Here is a 25,892-nt window from a genome sequence, read left to right as displayed (position 1 = left end):
GGCAATTGTGAAAGGGCCGGCTCGTTTCTGGTTCAAGGATGTCATCGCCGATGTCATATATGCGTGCATAATCATGCACAACATGATAGTCGAGAATGAAGGCGGAAGCATCACCGATTGGAATGAAGATGATCGTGCATCTAGTTTGGCCGGCGCGTCGACCGAGCCACCCGATAGAGGGTTACCGTTAGGCTTCAACGAGGTTCTATCTAGACAGGCCTCAATGCGCAACCAACAGGATCATGCGCAGCTCATGAACGACATGATCGAAGAAGTGTGGGCTCGCAACCGCCGTTGTTGAGTTCACGTTTTTTTAATTCGCATTGTAATGTATTAATTTTTATTCAATGAAATGAAGTTTTTGAAATTCGTATTTTAATGTATTAATTTTGTTAAATTCGTATGAGTTTTGTAATAAATATTAAAAAAATGATGATGTGGCGCGCCATAGGGCGCGCCTTAGGGCGCGTCTTAGGGCGCCCCACTGCAGGTGAGGAGGTAGGAGGATAAAACTGCTGACGTGGCGCGCCATAGGGCGCGCCTTAGGGCGCCCCATTGCTAATGCCCTAAATCTCTAAGCCAATATTCAAAGCCCCCGATGTCGGAGCTAGTATCACGGTCGCTAGTAAAAAATGCCTTGACCATGAGAAGGCAACTTCAAAGGCTGAATTTAATTTCATCATCTAACCATTGAACAACTGACATAACCATTCAAATTTCAATTTCTGAATTTTTGGGGATTAAATTTTGATGTTTTCTTGCAGTACTTTTTCAGAAAAAACTTCACAATTTTGTTCTTACAGTTCACAGACAATGTAGAGTGTAAAGATCCAATGTTAAAATTAGAATAACAAAAGGTACATGAAAAATACACATTTATATTTGAAGATGGTGGTATAATAACTCAACAAATATTTAGGACATCTCTCCCCACATTTTCCCATATTTTCTCATTTTGTAACAAAAAGCTCCAACCTTTAAGATCTTCAAAATGCTGCCCAGCCGGCTGCAGAGGTTTGAGGAGTCCCTGATCCGCCACTCGACGGAAGGCTCTTCTGCAAATTCAAACGATTCACATGTGAAATCAAATGCAGTGCACCCCACAATCTTGAAACTAAACCAAAGAAAATGGAGAACGATAAACTTCATGCTTCCATGCACACAGCACATCAGAATTGTTTCATTTCACAATAATGAGACCAAGAGCTCGACCGATCCAAGGTTCGATCAACATAGTGGCGAGCCTATGTGATACTTTCACACCAACCAAAGAGAATCTACGGGCAAGGAATCACTCGCTGAGCGGATATTTAAAAGAACATAAATGTATGATTTGCAACTCTAAGTTACCATCTAAATCATGCTGCTGATTTACGACAAGCACAAAATCAAAAGAGAATCAACTAGCTATTCACAATGCTGAACTTTGTATTACTGATTAAGAATTCTACCTTCAGTTTTCAAAGGATTCTCAAGCATTTATCTCACTCTACTAAGGAAATGAATCAGTATAGCTTGGTATATAACCTTTCAAGAATGTGGAATATAAAAGAAATACTACTAATAGAAAATGTAGAAATAATGCTTTAAGTTGTTTTAGAAACAAAATCAAGCCAGCAAACAAGTGAAGGATGGAAACTGATTACTTGAACCATTAATCACATATAGAAAGAAAAAAATGACTATGAAAGCTCATACTAGCTTTAGACCAGTTGCAAAAGACAGTGCATACCTCAAGTTGAGAGAGATCGGAAAGAGCATCACTAGAGCGCCTTGAATTATCTTGGGCAACATTCAGAGCACTGCTATGACTGCCACCCAACCTAGCAGCAACGGGATCATTTGGAGGAGGAGGAAGAGGAGACCTAATTTTGACTGCTCCAGCAGGCGGGGGAGCAAGACCTAGAGCTTTAGGTTTTGCAACTGCAGTCGAAAGCATGCCTGCTCCACTTGCAGGTTTATTTTTCACATTTATCCGAATCGTCTCCCCTTCCTATCCCAGTAAGATGTAAAAATAAGACGAGCTACTTAAGAATTGCAGAACAAAGAGAAAAGACAGTGTTTTACTATAAAAATACATTAATTGAAGACATAAGCAAATAGTAGTAGTAGTTTTTTCACTAGAATACAAATATAGGACTGCAATTTGAAGTCCATTCATAAGATCACATAAAGAAACGTCCAAAAACAAATCGAAGCAAAAATAAATTATTTGATTGGTATTTTAATAGCCAAAAGAAGCACAGAAAAAAGTCAAGTAACTACAAAAACAAGTTAAAGAATTCATTAAGTTCCTAAATATTAGGGGAAACCAATCCAAAAACTATCAAAAAGTTGAATTATTTGTGCGAAAGCAATATGCATCAATCAATAATTTGAGAAATTACACAGCGGATTTCCCAGATCAATCCAGAGCCACATTGTTAAGATTAAACCCCAAAACCTAAGAAATCAACTTCTAAATAAAAAAATTAGGAAGCAGAAAGCTAAGGAAACTACCTTAAGCCTATGATTGACAGCGGGATGTATATCAATTTGCCCCTCATCCCCAACCTCAGCGCCGCCGGTGCCGCTGGCCTCCTTATCCCCGTCCCGCTTGACGTACTTCTCGTGATCCGACAGCGCCACATTGAAATCAAACGCCTCATTCCTCTCACTGAACCCGAGCCCTATGAAGGCGTGCTTCCCGCGCCCATCCTCGATCCTTAGCACGAAGTAGCGCGAGGAATCGAGGACGGGCTCGACGGCGGCGTCGCGCTGGCCGGGATTGACGAAGCAGGCGGCGAAGAGGTCGCCGGAATTGGGGTCCTCGAGGCGGATCTCGCAGCGGGCATGGCAGGAGACGACGCGGAGGCGGCCGGACCAGATCTTGTCGGACTGGAGCCACTCGCCGCACTTGTAGCCGCCGCTGGTGGGGCGGGGAGGGATCTTGTAGACGGCGACTTCGCGGACGACGAGGAGGGTGTGCTCGAAGGTCTCCTGGTCGTCGTCGTACGACATCGTTTCGGAGCTCGCGCAGAATTCGGGTTGGTTCGTCGGTTTCAGATGCAGGATTGATTAGTGTTTGTTGAAGCTGAAGGTGGAGCTGTGAAAACGTGGGTTTAAAGCCAAGCCACTGGAATTTTCAACTGTAATTAATGGGATTCATACGAAAGGTTTCATAATATTTCAAATTAGTACAAAAAATTTTAAGTTAACATATATTATATAAAAAAAATATGATTAGTGTTTCAAATTAATGCATTCCATTAAAAATCATTAACACCATTATCTTATCTTATATTTTGTCCTATTCACTCTAAAATTATACTAAAAACATGATTAGAATAAATAAATATCTGAGGAGTTTGCATAATGATATTGGAGTGGAAGAAGGTCATTTCGGTGCTGCAAGTCATCGGAAAACTAGCTACTATATAGTTGCAGCAACAATTCATTTTTCTTTTCTTTCTTTTTTTTGAGAGAAAGAGATTGAATCTGTGTTTGCGTGTGAAAAGAAGGCTAAAACTAATTAAGAATAGGATAAAGGAAATGAAAAAATATGTGCTCAGCTAGAAGGAGATTTATTGAAATATACTACTCCATATAACTTATCAAAGATAAGCTGGAATTTGTTTGTGGGTGAAGTTATGGAGGATGAAAAATTGGTTGAAAATTAGTATTTATATAGATTAGCTGCAAATATATTAGCTGAAATTATATGCATATCTACTGCATGATATAAGATGCTTATATTGCAATACATGGGGTATTATTTGAAGAAATAATATCATGTGAATAAGATGAAAAATAAGAAATAATTTTGGAGAGAATAGGATTTTTATGTATTGTGTAATTATCCCGTAATTAATAGAATAAGGTGTAGGCTTTTATCGGGCCGGGCCGGGCCGGGCTAAGAAGCGGGGGTAGATATGGAATTTCAGTATGCGTCACTGTTGGAAGACTAAAGTCTAGACCTCACCAAACCAAAGCTCAATTTCGTACAGTCGAAGCGAAGACTCTCAACCGCGGTGAGCAATCTCCTCCGCATTTTATCCTCAGCCTCTCAATTTTTACGATTCTCCTTGTTCTGTATTCACTGATCGTCGCCTCATCGCCGATATTTTCATCAGGAAATGGCGCGATATTTAAGATTACTGCTATTAGCGGTTTTGGTGCTCGCCGCGAGCTGTGAATCGGCCGTCTTCAGCCCGGTTTCGGAATCTCATCGATCTGCGGCATTGGAGCTCTTTTCTCTTGCTGATGGATCTTATGGAAGGTCGGTCCTAAACCCTCTCTAAACCCACTCCCTTAGCGATGTATTTGACTCGCAAATTCTAGGTTCTGAGATTTTTTTCATGGTCATTGATGAATTGAAAGATCTGTTATTATCATAGAAGATTAGTTTAGCAATCAGTCTTGTCTAGTAAGTTTGAACTTCCAATTTCGAGTTTTTAGCTAATTAGCAGAATTCGTGATTTGCCTTGATCGCCTTTCTTAAGACAGAGTTTCCGTCTCTATTCACAATTTGCAAGTTTTGTTTATTGTTTGCGGTGGGGGGCTATTCTGACTCTAATACGCAAGCTGCATATCCAATTCAACTGCCCACTGTCCCCCCATAGTGTCTTCCTTTCTTTCTTGTGTGTTCTTTCCCATCTTTTTTAAAAAAAATAATACTATAGGAAAAAAATTTGGTTATTAATATTTTGTGTTTGAATTGGGATTTGCATAAACTTTGGCTCATTGTTTCGCTCCAAAGGACTGCTCTTGTGCAATATTCTATTGCTTGTCTCCTCTGTATATTCCCTGATACTGATCATTACTCTACCTTGCTTGCTAAAACCATACCACTTAACATATGCGGTTTAACATTGTTGGCCATCTCACTCTGTTGCACTATTTCCAGTTTGGAGGAGACATATGAGGCTTTAAAGACGTTTAAGGTTCTTGGGATTGAAAAGAAGCATGATATAACAACTTCATCTTGTGCTTCTGTGGCGCACACCTTAAAGTCTACTTCTTCAGCCTCAAAGGATTATTTCCAAGCACTAAGAGTTAACAGCATACTGAAGTGTGACCTCAATAGTGAGGCTTTTCGGGTATTAAAGATCTTTCTTCCATCAGCTACAATTGTTTGATGTGAAGATTATTGTTCTCACCGTTATGTTCTTGGTCCACAGGGAACTGAGTCTAAACTTAAGGGCTCTCTAAATGGTGCCAATTCGCTTATTGATTTTTACTATTCCATTGGAGGATTAGTGCTTTTGAAGGTAAAAGAGTTCATATTTCTGTTAAGATTTCTTTCATTCGATTCATACTTGGCTACAAAAGTATACCCATGTTGAGAATAAAACTATATACTATGATTTAATATAAACTCCTTATACCGCTCATTTGCTGCCATGTGTAAATTTTTGTAAGATTTCCGCTGTTCCACACTTCCACTAGCTTCTGGACAAGCAATTAGCTTTTCATTTCTTAATCTCATTTTCTGTTGCATTGAATTCTTTTCACATGTTCTATTCATTTGGTATCAGGAACAGACGCCTGAAGTGGATGTTCATCTTGGAGATGCTGATAGAATTTTTCGCTCAATAAAGGTAGAATCGGGACATGATGTATTGATCTGCAAGCGTCCTAAGAGATAGCACTTGACATGCTCCCCATTTACTTGCAATTTCTTAAAAGCCTAAATTTATGTCCTTTTCTATCAGGCTCTTGGTCAGAGTGATGGAAGGTGGCGTCTTAATTCCAACAATCCAGAGTCTAGTAACAATGCTGCTGGTATTTAACTCGTCCTCTTGATATAAAGTACATATGCTAGCTAAACACAAACCCTTTTGATTCAACCGATAGATGATGTTTATGTACTGGAGTATATTTCTGTTGCCATTGTTGTAGTAGTAGTAGTAGTAGTAGTAGTAGTAGTAGTAGTAGTAGTAGTAGTATATCAGCATTGTTTATCTACGTAGCTTTTATTTCACAGGGATAGCACTTGAAGCCCTGGCTGGAGTTATTTCTTTAGCAACTCCTCAGATTGACAATTCCCTGGTTAGTGTTGATGTTTTGAGTTTCTTACTTACAAGTTACCAATTCTGTGAAGGTATACCGTTACTATCAAGGCTGTAAATAACATGTCATAGCCTTTGAGTACCTTGACAGTAAATTAGAATTAGACGATTGATGCTTCATGCGTGTTTAGATATACCAAATGCATTAAGAACGTGATTGTGGAATTTATGCCACACTAGCTCTACAGAAGTAGTTATTCAATTTCCATGTCTAATAATCTGATCTAAGTCTGCTTGCAATGCCAGATTACAACTCTGAAAAATGACCTCCTGAAGCTCTTTGACGGTATTGAAAGATACGGTAGGGGCCTCTCTGTTTTCCTACCCTTTTTAATATATTTGTTTTTCTTTTATCCATGCTCAATAGCTTGTACTAAGCACCATTGTTATTGGTACAAGGTCACTATAATGTTAGTCTATTTAAAAGGATTAGGAGTTAGGACATTCTTCTATTGTTTCTAAATGGTGCTCATATATATGATAAGTATTAAGGATGCAGTGTAGACAAATTATAGTAGATACCTGTTAATTGGTTAACAAATTCTAACCTTTGTCTGATTAAATGTCGCTTATTCTGTTTCTCACCTGATTAGGTCATATGGGTATACCACTTATGGTTTATATATAGGAAAATGTGCTAGAGAAATAGTTCCCCATTTACCCACCATAAAAGAGGCGGAACATGATAAACTAGTGGATGTAACTGAAAGTGTTAACCATGGTGAAGAAGGTCTCTTAACGTTTTATCCACTCCATGATTATATATGCTTGCCTTGAAGCCTCTGTCTTCCATCTTCTGGGAAGTTTTTTTCCTTCCCATACCAACTTCTCTTGAAATTAGAGTATACTGTCCTAAAAAGGTCTGATCTATGTAGATGTCCTGATGCTTGCAGCTGGGGTGATAAAAACTGAACTTGTATTCTGATGCTGCCACAGGGTCCTACTTAGGCGACTTTTCTCTTTATGCTAAACCTTCTATTATCTAAACTGAATCCAGTGATACTAGCAAAGAGTTTTAAGTCAAACATTACAGTATGCTATTCTTTACTCATTTTTCTGTTTGATGTACTTCTCCCAGATGATGGAACTTATTACTTTGATGAGAAACATGTCGGTGCACTGGGACATCAGAGTCCTATTTCAGCCTCTGCTTCAGTAGTCCGTGGAATCACAGCTGTTGCAGCAGTCACATCTGAAAATTTGAATGTATGTTTGATTATCTCCACTTTCCAGATACTTGGAATTTCTTGTGTAACTTGGTTTTCTTGTAAATTGTATCTTCTTTTACACATAAATAAACTTAGATTTCAACTTGCAGCTTCCTGGAGATAAAATTTTGGGCTTGGCAAAATTCTTCCTTGGCGTTGGAATTCCGGGAAGTGCCCAAGATTTGTATCACCAAATTGATGCTTTGAGTTGCTTGGAAAACATTAGGCAAGTGTTTTTGAAATTAACATTCTTTAGGCCTTCGTTCATACAATAAAGCATGTTCTGGTTTGAAATATATAACTTAGACATTTTCTGCAGTTTCTCTTGTTAGACTTTGTACTTAACTCCTAGTAACTCTAATATATCTTCTCATTTTTGCTCCAGGGAATCCACTCCTCTGATTTTATCTCTGCCAGCTACTGTCATTTCAGTCACCAAGAAAGATCAACTTAAGGTCTACAATCCAATAGTTTTGTACTCTAATTAACTTTTTTATTGCATAGCAATCAGTTGCTTTCTTTCAATTTTCTTTTTACTATGCACTTGTGTAAGTAAACTGGAATCCGGAATGAAGCTTTAACTTCAGATGTTAGTGTGTCGGTCTGCATGAAGTTTTTGCCCATGTTATATCTGTATAACACAATCATTGTGTAGATAATTGATGAAGTTGATTGTGTTATTGGAGATTTTCCTGGTGTTCTTTCCAATGTTGCAAATGTGGAGGCCTGTACTTATTCTCAATGTTTTCTTAGGTTCGGGTCAGCACTGTATTGGGTTCTCCAGCTCGTACTCTGTCAGTCAGGCTCATGCAGATTTTTGTCTCTGGTTCAAAAGATGCTTCTGTCATTGACCAGGTAATTCTATTTAGCAGAGGACTTATATGAAGCTGGAAATTTCTTAATAATTAACTTACAAAAGAGTCACTTTCATAAATTCATGTTTCAGACACCTTTAACTAAGGGCTTTTTTATTTTCAATGATGCAGAAGCTAAAATTCAATGCAGTCAGTGGAATGCATGTCTTGGAAACGTTGCCAAAAAATATTGATGTTGGAAGCTATGTTTTTTCTTTTGAGGTATAAAGTTCATCTCCTTTACTGTATCATCTCTCACTCTTTCAATTAGTGAATACAATCTTCCTCTTCTCTCCATGTTTTACCTTTCCTAGCTGCATTTGTCATTTGTAGATTATATTTGACAACCCAGAACATAAGAAAGCCTATGTGACTGGTGGGCGAACTAGAGTGCTTGTTGATATAACCGGGGTTATCAAGATTGGCAATGCAGAGATTGTTATACTTGACGGTGACCATGGAAGTATAGAGACTCAGAAAAAGTAAACCCTTAACTTCTCTTGTTATGACTGTTATCTTGTGATAGTCTTCTTTTTTGCTTTGTGTTTACTATGCTGGGATCTATTATTTTCTATGCTTTTGACCTTTTTTTATGTTTATGTCCCTGAACTCTTTCTGCACCCATTATGCACTTTGTGGACTCTCATATGTTGTCTGCGTTTTCATATTGAGTTGTGAACTCCCGACCTCTCTTTGATGCTTTCTCGTTGTTTCCTGTTCCCCATCAGCATTTTTAGCGTGATTCGGGATGTAGCTTACTGGGGTTTGTTTATATTATTGTATCTCTGGTCATCATCTTACTGCGTTACTCTTTTATTTGCTCTGCTCCCCATTTAGTAACACTATTCATGGTCCTTTGAGTTGCATCTGATTTTCAAAAATCAACTGTAGTATTTCTTGAGAATCTTATGATGCCTATCATGGAAGGACATAAGTATAAGCTACTCTTATACTCTGTCATGTAATTCAGGCTAACATTACCAGGCGGCAATGATGTTGCTTTATCAGCTAATCATCTCCAGAAGTTGAGGCTATCCTTTGACCTGACCACTCCTTCTGGAAATGCTTTCAATCCCCACCAGGTTGCCATTCTAGTCTTTATAAATTGGACTGTATTATTTCTTATTTGAAGTTTGTCTAAGTCCATGTTCTGTTCAGGCGTTCCTCAAGTTGCGACATGAAAGTGAAGTTGATCACATCTTCTTGGTGGGAAATTCAGGAAAGAAGTTTGAGATAATACTAGTTAAGTTCTTTATTACCACTTGCATGCAAATGAACTGAGTTAAATTCTGCTATTTACTCAATACAATAGGTCACAGTTTTTATGTTTTAGAATTATAACTGCTCCCACTATATGTGCTTCCAGTTTGAGATTACTGTGTGTTTACGCAATACGATAGGTCATTGATGTAATATATCCTGCACGTAGACCTATATCGTTTTCTATTATTGTGTCTTAGCTTTATTGATCTTGTAGGATTTCCTGGGGCTAGTTGAAAAGTTTTTCTACCTATCTGGTAGATACGATATCCAACTTACAGTTGGAGACTCTGACATGGTAAATTTCTCCGTCTGAAAAAGCATTTCATTTGATATTTTGTGTTTTAGCTCCCAATTAACTTTTATAGGATCGACTGCTTACACTATCATAAATTACCTTGGTTTGATCTATTTCAGGAGAATTCTTTCTTGCAACCTCTGGGCTATGTAGAATTAGATCTCCCTGATGCACCTGAAAAGGCCGCTCGTCCTCCTCCACAACCTGTTGACCCATACTCCAGATATGGGCCTAAGCCAGAGATCGCTCACATATTCAGGGATCCAGAAAAGCGTCCCGCTAAGGAGCTTTCTCTTGTTTTCTTGGGCCTTGTACTCATACCATTTTTCGGTTTCTTGGCTGGGGTACTTGTTGCTTAAATTTTTCCTCTTATGACTTGCACAAGTAAATGGATGATATTTTTTTCAATGTGCCCATCTCCTTTTCATATCGCCACTGCTAAAACTATCTACTTTTTCTTGTGGTCGTGCAGCTCGTTCAGCTTCGTGCCAACCTCAAGAATTTCCCCAAAGCAACTGTCCCTTCAACTTTTGCCCTTCTCTTCCACCTGGGAATTGCAGCAGTTCTGGCACTCTATGCATTGTTTTGGTTAAAGGTCTGTCTGTCTCTTAATTTTCCTCTGATTGTAGTTTAGCATTTTCTGTTTGCGTACCATTGAGCTGATGTATTATAGTATTAAAAATGATTCTTCTTGTGCTGATGGGTTTGAATTTTTAAAGTGCATTCAATGGGGTCTTCTTTTATACAGAGCTCAAGATCTTGTTGTATTTCTGGTCTTGTAATTTGTGCAGGATCAATCTCAACTCTGCCTTACTCATTTTCCATGCACTTGCATATTGCTGCTGACGTTTTTATGTCCAATATTCTGATCACTGAACATGCAATATCACTGATCTTTTATGTGGAAATTTATGCACGAAGAAAAATTTGTGCATCTTGAAAATTCCATGTTCTACCTGCTCATAAATCATCTATTCTGGTACCATTTTGTGCTATTCAATTGCGAATGTGAAAAAGAGTAACTCATAATATTTCTCTTATATCCTCTTGTAGTTGGACCTATTTACCACACTGAAGGCACTCGGCTTATTGGGAATGTTCTTGATGTTTGTTGGGCACAAGACACTATCTCATCTTGCATCCACTTCGTCCAAGTTAAAATCTACGTGAAAGGGCCAATTCTTATTCTAAGAGTTTCTGGTACAGGAAGCTGCTTAAAGAGAGCCCAGTTTGCAATCTGGTTCTATCGTGTTCGAGTCTGATTACTATATCACGTACCTGTATTCCCTGATACAATTTTGATATTTGCGTGGGATTAGGTAGTTGCATTACCTGTTGAGAGAGTCATAGGCATAAATGAAGGAAGATGTAGCTGCAGGGAGTTGGTTTTTCTTGGCTGGTAATTCAGTACTGGTTAATCTGACTATTATATATATAGCAGTTGATTGCTTATTAATGTATTGAAAACAGATTTTTTAGATATTACATTTACATGAATTGAAGTATGTCAGAGATTAGAATCACCATTAGTTGTGCACTTCTTTGCTCCAACTCTGAAGGTTGTTGCACTCAGCTCAAAGCTTGCCCCTTTTTTTTTGCATTGGTTTTAACAGATGCAGAAGACTACTTCTTGTCACGAGAGAAAAGTTTATGTGAAAGCATAATCGAATGAACAAATTCCGTTGATTTTGAGAATGTCAAAATAAAATTTCATTAAAGTGAAATAGTATGCTGTGAAAAAAATAATTTATTGATTTAATAAGTATCGCTACTATATTTTATGGTCTGCAGTTATAGAAGAATTTCAAATGTAGTCTGAACTTTATATACTCTTTTTATAGCCGGAATTTTTGGAAGTTTGATTATATTTGAATTTTGAGAAAATGTTGATTATAGCATGCAACAATTCTAAAATCAAATTTCCAGTTGCTTTTCAATTGTTGAATAGTAAAATACTTACATAGTAAAATTTATTCGACTCATTTAAAATCATATGGTAAATTTATTGTTCAAGTTCAAGTAATAGTAAGAGCATCTCCAATGGCGGACGTCCGGTCGGACATCCGCGACAGGCGACCGGGACGTCCGCCATTGTGGCGTTTCAACTCGGATACGAACGTCCCGTAAGGACGTCGGATGTCCTCGGTATTTTATTTTTTGTCCTGGGACGTCCGCCATTGTGGCGTGGGTCGGACGTCCGGTATTTTATTTTTTTTAAACTCTATATATACAGCTCGTTGAACTTCATTTCATTCGCACCACTTGTGTTAACAAGTTTCTCTCTTCTTTTACTACAAATTTCATTTCTACTTAATGGAGAACGACAGGAACTCCCCCGCCACGAGCGAGTCGCAGACTCCGACGTTTCCCGCCGAACTGGAGGGAAACTCTAGCGAAAATGCGACAACGGTTCCGACAATGTCGGGGATGGGTGGAATGGGTAGGATGGGTGGTATGGGTGGGATGGGTGGGATGAGTGGTATGATGTCCCGTTACTGCAATATGTACAATTGGATGGGTGGGATGTGTGGTATGGGTGGTATGATGCCCAGGGCAGCGGGGATGGGGGGCATGACCCCAAATATGATGGGGATGGGGATGGGGGGCATGACCCCAAATATGATGGGGATGATGCAGGGGATGATGCCGGGGATGATGCCTGGAGGAGGGGGTGGCAGGGGCCCTGAACCACTAGCAGACGATGTCTATCGGCCGGTTATCAATATGTTGTCTACTGATACCCCATCCAGTTTTATTCCGGAGAATCAGTTCACCGGCGTGGATACTTTCTCTTTTGAAGAGTTGGGGCTATCTCCAGTGAGGGAGACTCCCGATGATGTGGGGACAACGGCAAGGGCAGGGGCAAGGGCCAGGGGAAAGCCACGGGCTCTTCCTCGCGAACGGTGGCTGAGGAGGAGGATGATGAGGAGACGGGAAAGAGAACGGTCTGGAGCGTGTGAGAAAACGTCGCGCTTTCGAAGGCTTGGGTTTCAATAGTCGAGGACTGTGGCATCTCGTCGCTGAAGCCTACCTCACACACAAACCGGCTGGGGCGAAGTGTCGCGTGCCCGAACAATGCCGGAAACAGTGGGAGCGGTTGAGGCCTAAGCTTAGTCGATTTGCCGGCCTCTACCAAAACAATCTCCGCCAGGCAACCAGCGGTATGTCCGAGGAGGATGTGAAGAACCGTGCCTTGGCGCAGTACCCCGACAGATCCTTGAAGTTCAAAGATTTCGACCAGTGGGATGCCTATCTCGTGGTGAAGGATTCCCAAAAGTTTTGTGGGGGTGTCGAATCGGGCTGGCAGAAGCGGACGGAGATCAACGCTTCCGGTGAATACAGCAGCAGATAACGACTAGTTTGGTCCGGACCATGCATAGGTGGCATAGCACGACAGATCCTGTGTACAAAAGGATGTTGAAGGATGTCATCGATGCATGTCGGCGCGATTTGGGGATGCCACCCATTGGAGATGATGGCGCCGAGATTAGCGGTGGGGACGACGGGGGCGGCACGGGCGACGAGGACAACGCGGAGTGAGCCGAGTCTAAATTTCCCGTATTATGTTATTTTTATTATGTTATTTTTATTATGTAATTTTTTTTCTTTTTTATTATGTAATTTTTTTTTCTTTTTTTATGTAATTTTTTTTAATGAAGCATTCGCAATTTTTCCGTATTCCGTGTCAAAATTATAATTCCGTTACGTTTATAAATAATTGTGATTTTTTTTATTGCGGGAAGTCCTAGTGGGAAGGGCGATGGGAAGGGCGGATTGTGAAGCGGATGTCCTAGTGACGTGGCAGTGGGATGTGAAGTCCTAGTGACGTGGGATGAGGTGTTTTTGGGAAGTCCTAGTGGATGTCCGAATGGGACATCCGTGCATTGGAGATGCTCTAATAATGCATTCTGTCACAGTACTCCACTTATAAGGGCTCGTTTGGTAGAGAAAACTATTAAGTCCACTTTTGAATAGGAAAAAAATACAGTACGAAGAGAAGAAACAAAATCAAAAGGAAAAGAGTTGGTTAGAAAGATTCCGTGGGAGAAATATGAGCAACAAAATCCCGGAATCGGAGCCATCAACAAGCAGGAAGCGTCGGCGGAATGAAGAACCAGAGCCCCAATCTGAAGACGATGTTGTAAATTCACATTCTCTTTCGTTAGGTAGAGGAAAAACCGTTTTTATTCCGCCCTTTACTGTTGAGGCTTGATTTTTCGTTTAGGATTTCTTTCCGGGGTCGGTAATTATCACGTTGTTTGATTGTGATTTTTTTTGGGGCGGCGTAAAGATGACAATTTTGCATTCAGTGATACACTGATGGCGCTTCGGATGATGCGTGCTCAGTTCCCTCACATTCAGAAGGTAATGTTTTCAACTTTATTTTGTTATTGAACTAATTTAATTGGTCACAAAAAATTATTTACTTCATATAATGGTGGGTTTTTTCTTTTTTTGTTCTAGAATAGAACTTAGATTCCGTGTTTGTACTGAACTTTTTTTTGTTCCGGGTTTGGGAGAGACGCATGACCCTCATGCGTCTCCTTTTAATGAAACGCATGACGGAGATGCGTGTTTTATAAAGACGCATGAGGGACATGCGTCGTTAAATTTTTATTTTTTTTTCTTTATTTTTTTGAAAGACGCATAAGCGTCATGCGTCACAGGCAACGCATAAGCGTCATGCGTCTTTCATTTTTTATTTTTATTTTTATTTTATTTTACTATTAAAAATAAATAACATAAAATAAATAAAATAAATAAAAAATGAAAGACGCATGACCCTTATGCGTCTTTGCCTGTGACGCATGACGCTTATGCGTCTTTCAAAAAAAATAAAGAAAAAAAAATAAAAATTTAAAGACGCATGTCCCTCATGCGTCTCTATAAAAGACGCATCTCCGTCATGCGTTTCATTAAAAGGAGACGCATGAGGGTCATGCGTCTCTCCCAAATGCGGAATAAAAAAAAGTCCAGTACACTTGAGGAATGTTAAGTGTGTTCTAAAACCAAAGAAGAAAAAACCCTATAATGGTAGATGATTCAAGAAATTTTGTGAAGATTGTGATGCTGAATTTTTAGTTGTTTATTTACTTATTTTGGGTTTATAACTTTATATTCAACGTGTCAAAACATTTCTGTAAATCTCATTATGTTATATGATCTACTAATTAAAATTTATCAATTGCGATCTCGACTAAACAACATAGACTTTAGTACTAGAATACCGTACCTGTGCATTTTTCTGCTTAATTTGGTTCAGTGATCTTGCTACTGAAACATGCTAATATGTTGCTGTTGGTCGAATTCAGTGCTGCCAAAGACATTGTATTACTCCTACCAAATAGTATTACTTCCACTGCATTCAGCCAATAACTTAAGTTTAGAGAACTGCGTGTCTTCAGGTTTCAGTTCCTCCTTTTGTCTTGCAGTCGCAGTTGTACAGCAGCATAAAAAATAGGACTGAAGTGGATAGGGAAATAGAGGTGAGGTGGCTTCTCCGGTAAGCATTAATGGTTTCTTTAGTTTTTTCTTTACTAAAACCAGAAGGAACTTCGTTTAACATGCATTATTGTCGATGCAGAAATCCTTCAGTGGTGTATTATTAATTGCTTTTGCTCCTTGCCCCTGTTTAAACTAGTTAGTTCGAAATCATAATTCATGATCTGATCCCCCCTTCCTTCTCCCTTCCTCAGAATATCAATGTATACACAAACATTGTTTCTCCGTTGATTTGCATTATTGTCTTTCCATAGTCACCTTGTGTGTGTCCATAATTTTCCCCTAGTGATGAGAAAAAATGATGTTGTCTGTGATCAACTCTACCACTCTCCTGTCTTTCACTCTTCATTACTTTTTAAACCTGGTTTTTTCTATTCTTCTGCTTCATTGGAATCATACTCCTTTTTCCCAATTGAACTAATTGTCTTATCTCTCATATTGTGCAGTCTCTTAAGAGGGAAAAAGTGGTACGGATATTTAAGTTAAACACTGGACAGGATGATCATGCCATAATGTTTATAGATGACTACATCAGTCAGGTTGGTTTGGTTCCATATATTTAAAGAAGCCATCCAAGTCATGATTTGTCGAACAGTCCTTTATGTGTAACTAATCATGCTTGTCTTAATCTTTTGTATTCCTTCTCTTTCTTTCTAAAGGTGGTTTATTGAGTTGCATAGTGGCATGGATTAGCGCCATGTAGTTTCACGTTTGAAAATTTGTACTTAACACGTCAACAGCCTAAAAATTCCTTAAGCTAAGTTAGTTTTTCATTGGCTTTCCAAACCCGTGGTTACGGTTGATAGGTGCTCTCAGAATTTAATATTGAGAGGCTAAAATGCTTAGCCCCAACACTTATCTTTAGTAAGTATGTTGTTTATATTTGTTAGAAATGTCATGGGAAAATATAGCTTAAAACATCTGGACTCCTCTCTGTTTTCTAGTCCCTGCATTAGTTGCTTGTTCTGAAAGGTCCCATTGTTGGGTGTTTAAATCTGGTTTATTCTTATAAGTAGTGTTTATTTGTTGGAAAAAAATGTATTATGTTACGTTATAGCAACCGTATTGACAGGTGGACAATTTTTGCTTTCATTTTTTGTTGAAGTCCTTGCTCCTTGCTATCTATGTGTAACAGATGCCAAATTGTTTGAATCCTAGTTCCCCTATTAAGGCCATTATCCTTGAAATTAACATGTCAATCTTCCTCATGCTCAGAGATGATTAATTTAGGGTGTTCTTTGACCATGCACAGATTGAACGTGTTGTGAAAAGGATGGAAGAAAACAGCAAAAATGACCTTGTAGTTTTTGAGTGGTTCAAGATTCATGTCCTACAGTCCAAGCTTGAAACCAGCATTGGTCATCAAGAGCTGGTTTGTAATCTATTCCTCAATCAGTGTGTATAACTGCTTGGCCGAGCAGTTTATGCTAGTTACTTTGTGAGTTTTCCTTGGATGATATGAGGACCTTGACTATGTTGTATTAATAACTGTGCGAATGCGACTTTACATATAAATCAATAATAACTGCACTCTTTCCGAGTGGACCAATTTTATCTTGGCCTGCTTGATAATCAATGCACAGTCTATCTATTCTAGCAGATCCAGCATTAGTTTGGCACTATATCTTGAACTGATAAATAGTTATAGTTTTTGACTCGTTATGCTAGCGCTCGAGGAATGCTAATTATTGGCTCCTGGGTTTCCCTTTTCGTCCCCACTCCTCAGTAGTTTACCAACGCCAGAACTCCAACCCTTCTTTCAAACTTATGTGATTGAGAAAAAATTGACTATCCATGCTTAGAATCTTATCTTTATTTTGTTCAACAATATGTAATAAGTTATCGACTAAGGTGATATGGCTGACGCGGATCTTGGTTGCTTTGCAGTGGTCTTTTCTGTCGTTAGGGGGAAAGGTGAAAGAGGACCATATCTCTCAATTAATTAGTGCTGGGCTTCTTGTAAGTATAACTATATTTATTTTAATCTAACACTTGAATATTTTGAATCACTAAACCAGGGTGTTTTAGACTTTTAGATGTGACATTTTGCTCTCATTTTCCGACTTGTTATATTGCTTTTTAACCATTGCAGTTTCCTTCTAGATTCGCCAACTTATTGATCAGAACATGTATTGGTTTTCAATTCCAAACATTGGCTCAGTACTCAAAGGTCTATCACAGGTAACAATGAGATGTTTCAATCTGTAAACAATTGATTCTCCAGTTTTTTCTTTTTTTGCGGGAAAGCTTCATTGATTAAGACAATACTGCAAGGGAGATTTTACAGCTCATACTCCAAGACATGCTTTGGAAGAATTTTTTCTTGGAAAAACATTGACTTGTTGAATGAGGAAAGCAACTACTAGGCAGTTATTGAGTGATTAAATTCTATCCTGAATATCTAGTAAAAGCCCAGATATTGGTGTTTGATTATTGCATTTCAAATTTTGATTTGAGTGTGATCACAACCTCTATTCTTAGTACTGCATCCGCTTCACCTATATCAATGGGCTCTCAATTTATTTGTGAAGGTTGAAGAAGTAATACAATGTATGAAACATAATACGGGTCTCATATTTTTGGTTTATTCAACATTTTTTCAGGGAAGGAAGGAGCTTATGTCTCTTCTAAGCCGAAGAAAATACAAGGAGATGATGATGGCTGCTTTGGAGATTAAACGCCTGAGATTTTCTTCTCTGGATATGAGATTTCATCTACGAGATCTAATAGGTTCGGGTCAGCTCAAAACCATTCAGACACCAAGCGGCTTGATTGTACGAGTTGCTAAAGATTGAACTATGGTAAGTATAGTACGTACCTTCTTTGAGTGCATCTAACATTCATTAATAGAATGATCTGTTAGCTGCACTTCGTGTAATGTTTAGTCGAACGATGTGCACGTTCCCCATTTCAGGTGAAGATGATACTCGTTTTTCCTTAGCAGGTCACCACGGTTTTCTTGATGCCAAAGTTTGTTCCCTTAGCAGGTCACTGCGATTTTCGTAGCAGGTCACCGCAAGGTTGAAGCCTCTGAAATTTAGCTTGTGTTGTAAGACTACATGCTTAGTACATCTATCCAATAAAATATTTTATTGCTGCCTTCGTACGGATGTAAACACAGTTTTTACAAATAATTTACATAAATCATCATGCTCTAATTGCTTCCACTGTCGCAACTTAAAATCTAGAAAAATGAACTTTTTCTGCAAAATGATGAGTCAACTAACAAATGTAGCCAACAAATGCAGGCTAGTAAGAGAAGAGAAAAGTGAGAAGAAATAAAGAAATGTATTGTTTCAAAATCCTTGGATATTTTTCAAGACACTAATTTAGTGGGACACCATTTTTCATCCTCGTACGCCATAAAATCAAACAACACATCAATGTCAGGTTTCATCTCAGCCATTAGAACGTCCATCTTCTCATATATCTCATCAAGCCGCGGATGAGCTTTATCCCCCACTACAAACATATGCACCTCGGCTTGGATCTCGATCCAGCTACACCCCGGCTCCTTCTTCAGCCCACTATGTCTCATGATCCTCCTCATCTTCGCAACCTCGCCCCACATCCCTGCATCAGCATAGATATTTGATAGAAGAACATAAGCAGACGAGTCCTGAGGGTCAATCTCCAGAAGGGCGCTCGCTGCTATCTCTGCCACCTCGACGTTCCCTTGCATCTTACAGTTACTAAGAAGAGCCCTCCAAATCACATCATCCGCCTCCAGGGGCATATCTTGGACAAGCTTTAAAGCATCAATGATCCGGCCAGACCTTCCAAGTGCATCAACCATAGACGAGTAATGTTCCAACTGCGGTTCCAGTCCATACTCGTTTTTCATAGCGTGGAAGTAGTGAAGCGCTTCGTCAACAAGACCAATATGCCCACAAGCACGAAGAACTGCCACGAATGTTGCATGGTTTGGCATCACTCTCTCGAGCAGCATTTCTTCAAACACCTGCAGAGCCTCGTGCCCATATCCGTGGTGAGCATAGGCACAAACCATCGCATTCCAAGTCACAAAATCGCGGCCGGGTGCTTTCCGGAACATCAAAACAGAGTCCCCCATGTTCCCACATTTCGAATACATATCAACTAATGTACTAACAATGTACACATCCGACTGCAGCTCCTGCTTGATCACTTGAGCATGGATCTGCTTCCCAAGCCCGACATTCGCCACATTTGAACAAGTGTCAAGAACCGTAGCATAAGTGAAGTTATCAGGCTTAATTCCCATCTCCAACATCCTAGAGAAGTACTTCTGTGCCCCTTCACTCTGCTCACTCAAAGAATACCCAGAAATGATAGAATTCCACGAAACAAGCGTTCGTTCCTCCATCCTGTCATGGAGCTTCTCAGCCTCCTCCACCACCCCACACTTGCAATACATATCAACAATCACACTGCTCACAAATGAGTCCAACCCCAAGCCGCACTTAATGACTCTACCATGGATCTCCCTCCCCTGCTGCAGAGCCTGCCCACCCGCACAAGCTTTCAGAACACTTCCATATGTAAATTCATCCGGTTCCATTCTTGAACGAAGCATACCAACAAATAGTGGCAACGTGTCCCCATTGTTGTTCTGCTCACAAGCAGCAATGACTGCGTTCCACGATACAGCATCTCTACTCTCCATTTCATCAAACAAAGAACAAGCTTCGCGTAATGCTCCACATTTACCATACATATCTAAAATGGCATTGGCCACACAGATATCATAACGGAAGGGAGTCTTAAGTACTAAACCATGTATTTGATTTCCTAAGAAAAGTCCTTTCCCTACTGCACAAGCACTAAACGCAGCAGATAGACTTATTTCATCAAAACCAAGATTAGACCTCAATAGCAGCAGAAACAGCTGCATACCTTCCAATCCACAATCGGCTCTAGCATATCCAACAATCAAAGCATTGTAAGATTGCAAGATATGGTTTGGAAACAAGTCGAAAACCTTCGTAGCATTAAGCAAGTTGCCACATTTCGCATACATATCCAACATTGCAGTACCAACTATGGTATCAGCTCCAAAATTGCTCTTCAGTGCGTGGCCATGCAACTGAGAACCCAACCTTGAATCTGATAAACTAGCACAAGACCTGAAAACACTAGCATAAACAGATTGGCTAACCCCAACTCCCTCTCTCTGCATTTCTTTAAACAGCTCAACCCCATCCACTAGCTCACCATTTTGAACGCTGCCACCAATGATCGCGCTCCATGACACCCAATTTTTCACCGGCATCCTGCTAAAAAACCGCATTGATTCATCCAACTTCTTGCATTTTGCATACATATCCAACATAGCACTTCCAGTCACCACGTCACATTCAAATCCCGACTTCACTACAACTCCATGCACTTGTAGTCCTAACAGATAATCTTCCAAACTCGCGCATGACTTCAAAACAACAGCAAACGTGGTCTCATCGTATCCCACAGCATCTCTCCCCATCATCACGAACACCTCAACCGACTTCAAACAATTCCCATTCTGCAAATATCCTGACACCAAAGAATTCCATGAGATCACATCTCGCTCAGGAATCAAGTCAAAGAGCGATTGCGCCAACCCCATCTTCCCATTGATCGAATACCCGAAGATCATAGCGTTCCAAGAGAAGCGGTCCCGTTCAGGCATTCTGTCGAACAGTTTACCCGCACACTCCATGCGGGAGCATTTTATGTACATTTGGATCAAACAATTGGAAACAAAAACTGTGGGTTTGAAGCCAGATAAGATCATCCGTGCGTGGGCTTGCATCCCGGGTTCGCGCGCTCTCGCCTTGGAGCATTCTTGAAATATATAGGAAAATGTCTTTCGGTAAAATGCGGCCATCGAATTTTGAATCCATGCTTGGCGGAATTTTTTGCTGTTAGACGAAAGTGAGAAATTAACACTCATCTTTCAACATTCAATCCTTCTTTCATTGGATTCAAATTATTACACAAAGGTAAATATTTTGTTTTCTGCTCAAGAATTTGGAATTCCATTTTTAAAAAATCCCACTTCTGTTTTCCTTTTTGAAATAATTTTTAGCCATGTTTAATTGGTTTTGGGCTCTTAATTATTGGGCCATTTATAAATTGATTTGGTTCATATTTTAGTACAATTAATAATCAGACTATATTAAGATTTTTGATTTCATATTTTCAGAAATGTATCTAATTCAATTATCATAAAATGTTTTCCTTGCTTGGAAATCAATTCTTTGGTTAATTATACTGGTATTATTTTAACGATTATTCTTAATCTGGTATAGTTCTTTTTTTTAAAGCAATAGTTTAAGTTTTTGGGAACATTGCCTTTTATTTTCTTTGGGGTAAAAAATTCTAAAAAGGTTTTTTGTGCAAATACTCAAATAGCTAGGATTTTTACTTTTCACTTAACAACTTATTGTTTTTAAGAAATGCTAAATATAACTACCAAGGAGTATATTATCCTCCTAACTGTTTATCTACCTAAATTTAAAACAAATATACAACTCGAAAAACACAATGAACATATATATCATAAATGCAACAAGTGGATGTAATGTTTCAAGTAGAATAAATAAATATGCTTGCAAAAGAGTTGTTTATAATTATATTATGTGTGGCAAAAGAATTCGGTTACAATAATTTGCATATATTTCTTAGAAGCTATGGAGTATAAAAAGAAGCTGCACTATATTTAATAGGCATGCGTGTGCAAATTATTTGAACAAGAATAAAGATGATGAGAACGTGAACTCCAAGTTAGAGAGACTCCTTCTTATTTTGTCGATTCTTACATACATTAATTATTGTAAAGATGTTCATTAATTAATTCGAATACTTTAGATCGCTCGAATCTTTATAAAATTGGCATTGGTTTAAAATTATAAAATATTTGAGAGATGATTGAGTCCTATGATCAGCTGCAAGTAATGATATTACCAATCTTTTTCACTAGATTTCTTTAATTTATATTATTTGTCTATAGTTAGAGCATCTTCAAGAGGAGAGGTAAACTAATATAACTACCATATTTACCTTTTTTCATGAAAAATCATTCTCCAAGGGAGAGGTATTTTAGAAGGTATTTTGAAGAGGTATATTTACTTCCCCATCAATGGAGTGGTAAAATATTATAACTACCATATTTGCCTTCTTTTCCTGAAAAACCATTCTCCAATGGGAAATGTATTTGAGAAGGTATTACACTTTATATTTTTTTTTAATGCATTTTGTACTATTATTTTATTCTTAAAAAATAATTTATCTTTCCATATACCTTTTCCCTTTGGAATATGTAACTTTTTAGAAGGGTATATTTCATTTTTTAAGAAGGTAAATACATTATATACATTTTCTATATATCTTCTCTCCTTGGAGATGCTTTAGGGAGGTCCCATATGACCTAATTAGAATTAGCGGAATGAATAATAAATATGTACTATTCATTTTGGCCATATTTAGACAAACGTTAAAAGAGAATATATATACTGCATACAAAATCTTTTTATTTAAGAGTTGCACGTTATTTAATGTGTGTGAGGAGTGGGGGCATGCATGTTCGTGCATGGGTTTTTATCACGTCAATTTTATTAATCATTTTCGTATTTATATATGTTGAACAAAAATATTTTTGATGAGTGTTGTGAGCAAGTTACTCTAAATGCAAGTGATCTGTCAAATAATAAAAGTTAAAGTACTTTAACTTTATATTTGATCCAAAATTGCAAGCGATCTATATGATTTAGTGACATGCATATCTATATTCAAATTACAAACCTACTTATTTTAGGATTTATTTGCATATTATGTTTAGTAGCTACATTTTTCTCTTGGTTAACAAGATACACCTAAGCCCTAATTAAGTATTTTAAAAAGAAGATAAAAAGCTTCCTATATACTACTATCTCACTATTTTCCCATGTGCAATAATAGAATCTAATTCATAACCAACATGAATTCAGAAAAGCAGCACCTCAACATGAGCTGTACATGCACATATGTATAGTCGATAATACAACGAATAATATAAATATAGATATACTCTAGGATTTGATTCTATGTAAATTTATTTCTCGCAATAGATTCAGCAATTACGTAAAAGAACTAACGAACTAACATCAAGTATTTTAATCCTCTCCCGTGGATTAATTTTTTAATATTAGACCGAGGTTCGCACTAATTTGTAGTCATCTCGAATGCTAGGACAGTTGGCCCAAGGATTTAAGCTTGGTTCATACTTAAATATAGGAATTGATCCACTAACTATTTGATTAAGGATGGACGAGTCTCATGTCTCTCTATCACACATCTCGGATTAATTAATCCTCTCCTATATATAAGGTATTAGGGTCCTTAGTGTAAAATACACAAATCACAGCCCTTGGATCATTGGATTGGATAGTTGTGATAATAATACCCGAGCTACATTATTAGCTGAAGTACATTATAAGTCGATGTACATTATTAGACTGAAAATGTACATTGTTATACTAAACATCTACATTATTAGTCTAAAATGCTACATTATTATCCTAGCTACATTATTAGATGACACGTGATATTAATCTAACCGTTAGATCACAAGATCCAATGGACTTACAAGTGTTTTGTGTTTTACATATACTTAGCGTTAGAATATGAACACATCCCACTAGGGTGCATCCTTAATTAAAGTCACAACGTACATCCAATCTCGTGTTGTCACATGGCAGGGAACATGCAATATTGTAAACATTAAAATGCAATATACATTTGTGAAGCTGTGATGGATTTTCGCATATTGCATTTTAGTTATAGGCAGATTGCATTTTATATTGTTGAGTTTTGCATTTTAACATAAATTGTCTACAATGCAAAATAAACTATATATAAATGCAATTTGTCTATATATATAATGCAAATTAAACAGTCTATGTCTACAATGTAAAACTCAACAATATAAAATGCAATCTGCGGAAATCCATCTGTAACTTCTACAAATGTATATTGCATTTTAGTGTTTATAATATTGCATGTTTCGTGTAATGTGAGAGCAAGAAATTGAAAGTACATTATATTTTAAAATTAGTTATTTTATAAGCACATCCCGATCCATATATATACACACACCATTCAATTTTTTATTCTTGTAATGCCTAATTGTGTATATACACTACACACACAGAATCAATAAAATCTACATCATTCAATTTTGTATCTAATAAATTAGTAGTACTTAATTATATTCAATTTTTTATCTAATAACTTAGTAGTACTTAATTATACTGCACACACAGAATCAATAAAATCTACACCATTCAATTTTTTATCTAATAAATTAGTACTTTATGTGAAATTTTTATCTAATAAATTAGTACTACTTAATTGTATTCAACTTTAGTTAAAATTATCTCTGTTTCTGCATGTTAAAGTCCACCATATATTTTTTTTTCCCATTGTATCAAACTTATATGTCGGCGTCCCCACATTTTCAACTCGAATAATGAGGACCGTTTCTATTAAAATCTTGCACTCGAATAGTCTATAAATAATCATACATGCACGACGAATAAAATTATTGTTAATATATTTCATCCCTAATTTTATTTTATCCTATAAAAGTAATTTATAATATTCCACGATTGCGATTGCGCTGGCGCTGGGCCTAATCACTTTGGACACACGCTTTAAAAATGTGACGATAAATTTAAATTTAGAAGCAAATTATTGAACACTTGTCATTGCAGGAAGCTTTCCACAACATGTCGACGTGTGATATAACCCAGAAATTGCGAAAATCAATTTATTCAATCCAAACTTTGCGTCATAAATAGAAGCTACGCCAAATAATGGATTTAAATAATAAGATATGATCTAATTAAGTTCATATGAAGTTAAAATCTATTAAAATGGCCTTTTTGTTTATATCTACATGCTTGTTATTTTCACGTGCCCATTGGATGTAATATATGCCACAATTATTTGAATAACAGCTAGCAGCTAATCATTAATATTTTTCTTATACTAGTATCTATTATTTCCAACAACTAGACAATCCAGCTTGGTGAGCTTCAGACAGCTACTAAGGTTCAATAATATAGTATTAATTCTAAAGAAAATATGATGAAAAAAACGTACTATAAAAATGATTATGCTATTCAGAGAATATCTAGTTTCTTCAAAACGTAAATAACTTTAATAATAAAAAATTGTGTTTAGTAAAAAACAAACGTCCACTATAACAAGCAATCAAAAACCTTAAGGACCTAAAAAGAAATAAGAACTAGAAAATTTAAATTAATCGTGGAAAAATAGTAAATTATGTTTTGGCTCTCTAAACAATGTCTGATGACCAAAACCCATCATACAACATAGCATATTGATGACTTTAATTCCTCAGTTCAATTTGTTAGCACATAAAACATTTTCAACGTCGACTACTGAAATTGCATTAAAATAGGTATGCCCAAATGAAATGAGCCTCATAAAACACAAAAGGCAAACTATAGAAAAAAGCGACATGAATTTCTTGTTTAATGTCAATAAAAGAATCTTGAATTATTATCACACACTTTTCTTTTTTGCATAAAGACGTATGTTTGTAATACATGATATATGAAAAGTAATGGTCTCATTTGTCAAAAAGTGTGCAGTACCATAAGATTTTATCTCTAAACTTAAGCTTTTCTGAATCTTGTGATACAAGTCTTTTTATATATGATTATTATCTCTAAAGTAAGATGGGAGCATTATTATC

The 25,892-nt window shown here is 37.6% G+C and overlaps 4 protein-coding genes across 7 annotated transcripts; 2 read left to right on the top strand and 2 right to left on the bottom strand.

The window, feature by feature from the left end:
- Nucleotides 1-816: 816 nt before the first annotated feature.
- On the bottom strand, nt 817-3,132 carry LOC121800692 (uncharacterized protein At1g03900-like). The gene is made up of 3 exons (XM_042200210.1): nt 2,500-3,132; nt 1,733-1,993; nt 817-1,055 (listed from the first exon to the last, which is right to left on the bottom strand). Exons 1-3 carry the CDS (start codon nt 2,998-3,000, stop codon nt 987-989), a joined length of 831 nt encoding a protein of 276 aa, XP_042056144.1. The 5' UTR covers nt 3,001-3,132; the 3' UTR covers nt 817-986.
- An 803-nt stretch (nt 3,133-3,935) lies between these two features.
- LOC121752618 (dolichyl-diphosphooligosaccharide--protein glycosyltransferase subunit 2-like) lies at nt 3,936-11,193 on the top strand. The gene is made up of 20 exons (XM_042147741.1): nt 3,936-4,010; nt 4,113-4,258; nt 4,886-5,078; nt 5,160-5,249; nt 5,517-5,579; nt 5,694-5,763; nt 5,966-6,030; nt 6,297-6,351; nt 7,129-7,256; nt 7,369-7,484; nt 7,644-7,713; nt 8,012-8,113; nt 8,245-8,334; nt 8,446-8,594; nt 9,083-9,194; nt 9,271-9,354; nt 9,590-9,670; nt 9,790-10,014; nt 10,143-10,265; nt 10,724-11,193. Exons 2-20 carry the CDS (start codon nt 4,116-4,118, stop codon nt 10,838-10,840), a joined length of 2,076 nt encoding a protein of 691 aa, XP_042003675.1. The 5' UTR covers nt 3,936-4,010; nt 4,113-4,115; the 3' UTR covers nt 10,841-11,193.
- A 2,430-nt stretch (nt 11,194-13,623) lies between these two features.
- On the top strand, nt 13,624-18,274 carry LOC121752592 (serine/threonine-protein kinase 19 homolog). 4 transcript variants are annotated; one of them, XM_042147729.1, is made up of 9 exons: nt 13,624-13,836; nt 13,962-14,035; nt 15,103-15,156; nt 15,619-15,711; nt 16,425-16,544; nt 17,060-17,131; nt 17,276-17,353; nt 17,776-17,973; nt 18,117-18,274. In XM_042147729.1, the coding sequence occupies exons 1-8, from the start codon at nt 13,722-13,724 to the stop codon at nt 17,965-17,967; spliced, it is 798 nt and encodes a 265-aa protein (XP_042003663.1). In that variant the 5' UTR covers nt 13,624-13,721; the 3' UTR covers nt 17,968-17,973; nt 18,117-18,274. The 4 variants fall into 4 exon arrangements, with proteins under 4 accessions (XP_042003663.1, XP_042003650.1, XP_042003656.1 ...); XM_042147716.1 differs by having other exon boundaries at nt 15,076-15,156; XM_042147722.1 differs by having other exon boundaries at nt 15,076-15,156; nt 18,114-18,274.
- Nucleotides 18,275-18,425: 151 nt separating this feature from the next.
- On the bottom strand, nt 18,426-21,172 carry LOC121752586 (pentatricopeptide repeat-containing protein At3g02330, mitochondrial-like). Its single transcript, XM_042147711.1, has one exon. It carries the CDS (start codon nt 21,081-21,083, stop codon nt 18,489-18,491), a length of 2,595 nt encoding a protein of 864 aa, XP_042003645.1. The 5' UTR covers nt 21,084-21,172; the 3' UTR covers nt 18,426-18,488.
- Between the last annotated feature and the right edge of the window lie 4,720 nt (nt 21,173-25,892).

Source organism: Salvia splendens, chromosome 1, assembly GCF_004379255.2.
Source record: "Salvia splendens isolate huo1 chromosome 1, SspV2, whole genome shotgun sequence".
NCBI lineage: Eukaryota > Viridiplantae > Streptophyta > Magnoliopsida > Lamiales > Lamiaceae > Salvia > Salvia splendens.
The sequence above is the reverse complement of the archived record's forward strand: the minus strand, read 5'-3'. Positions and strand labels throughout refer to the sequence as shown.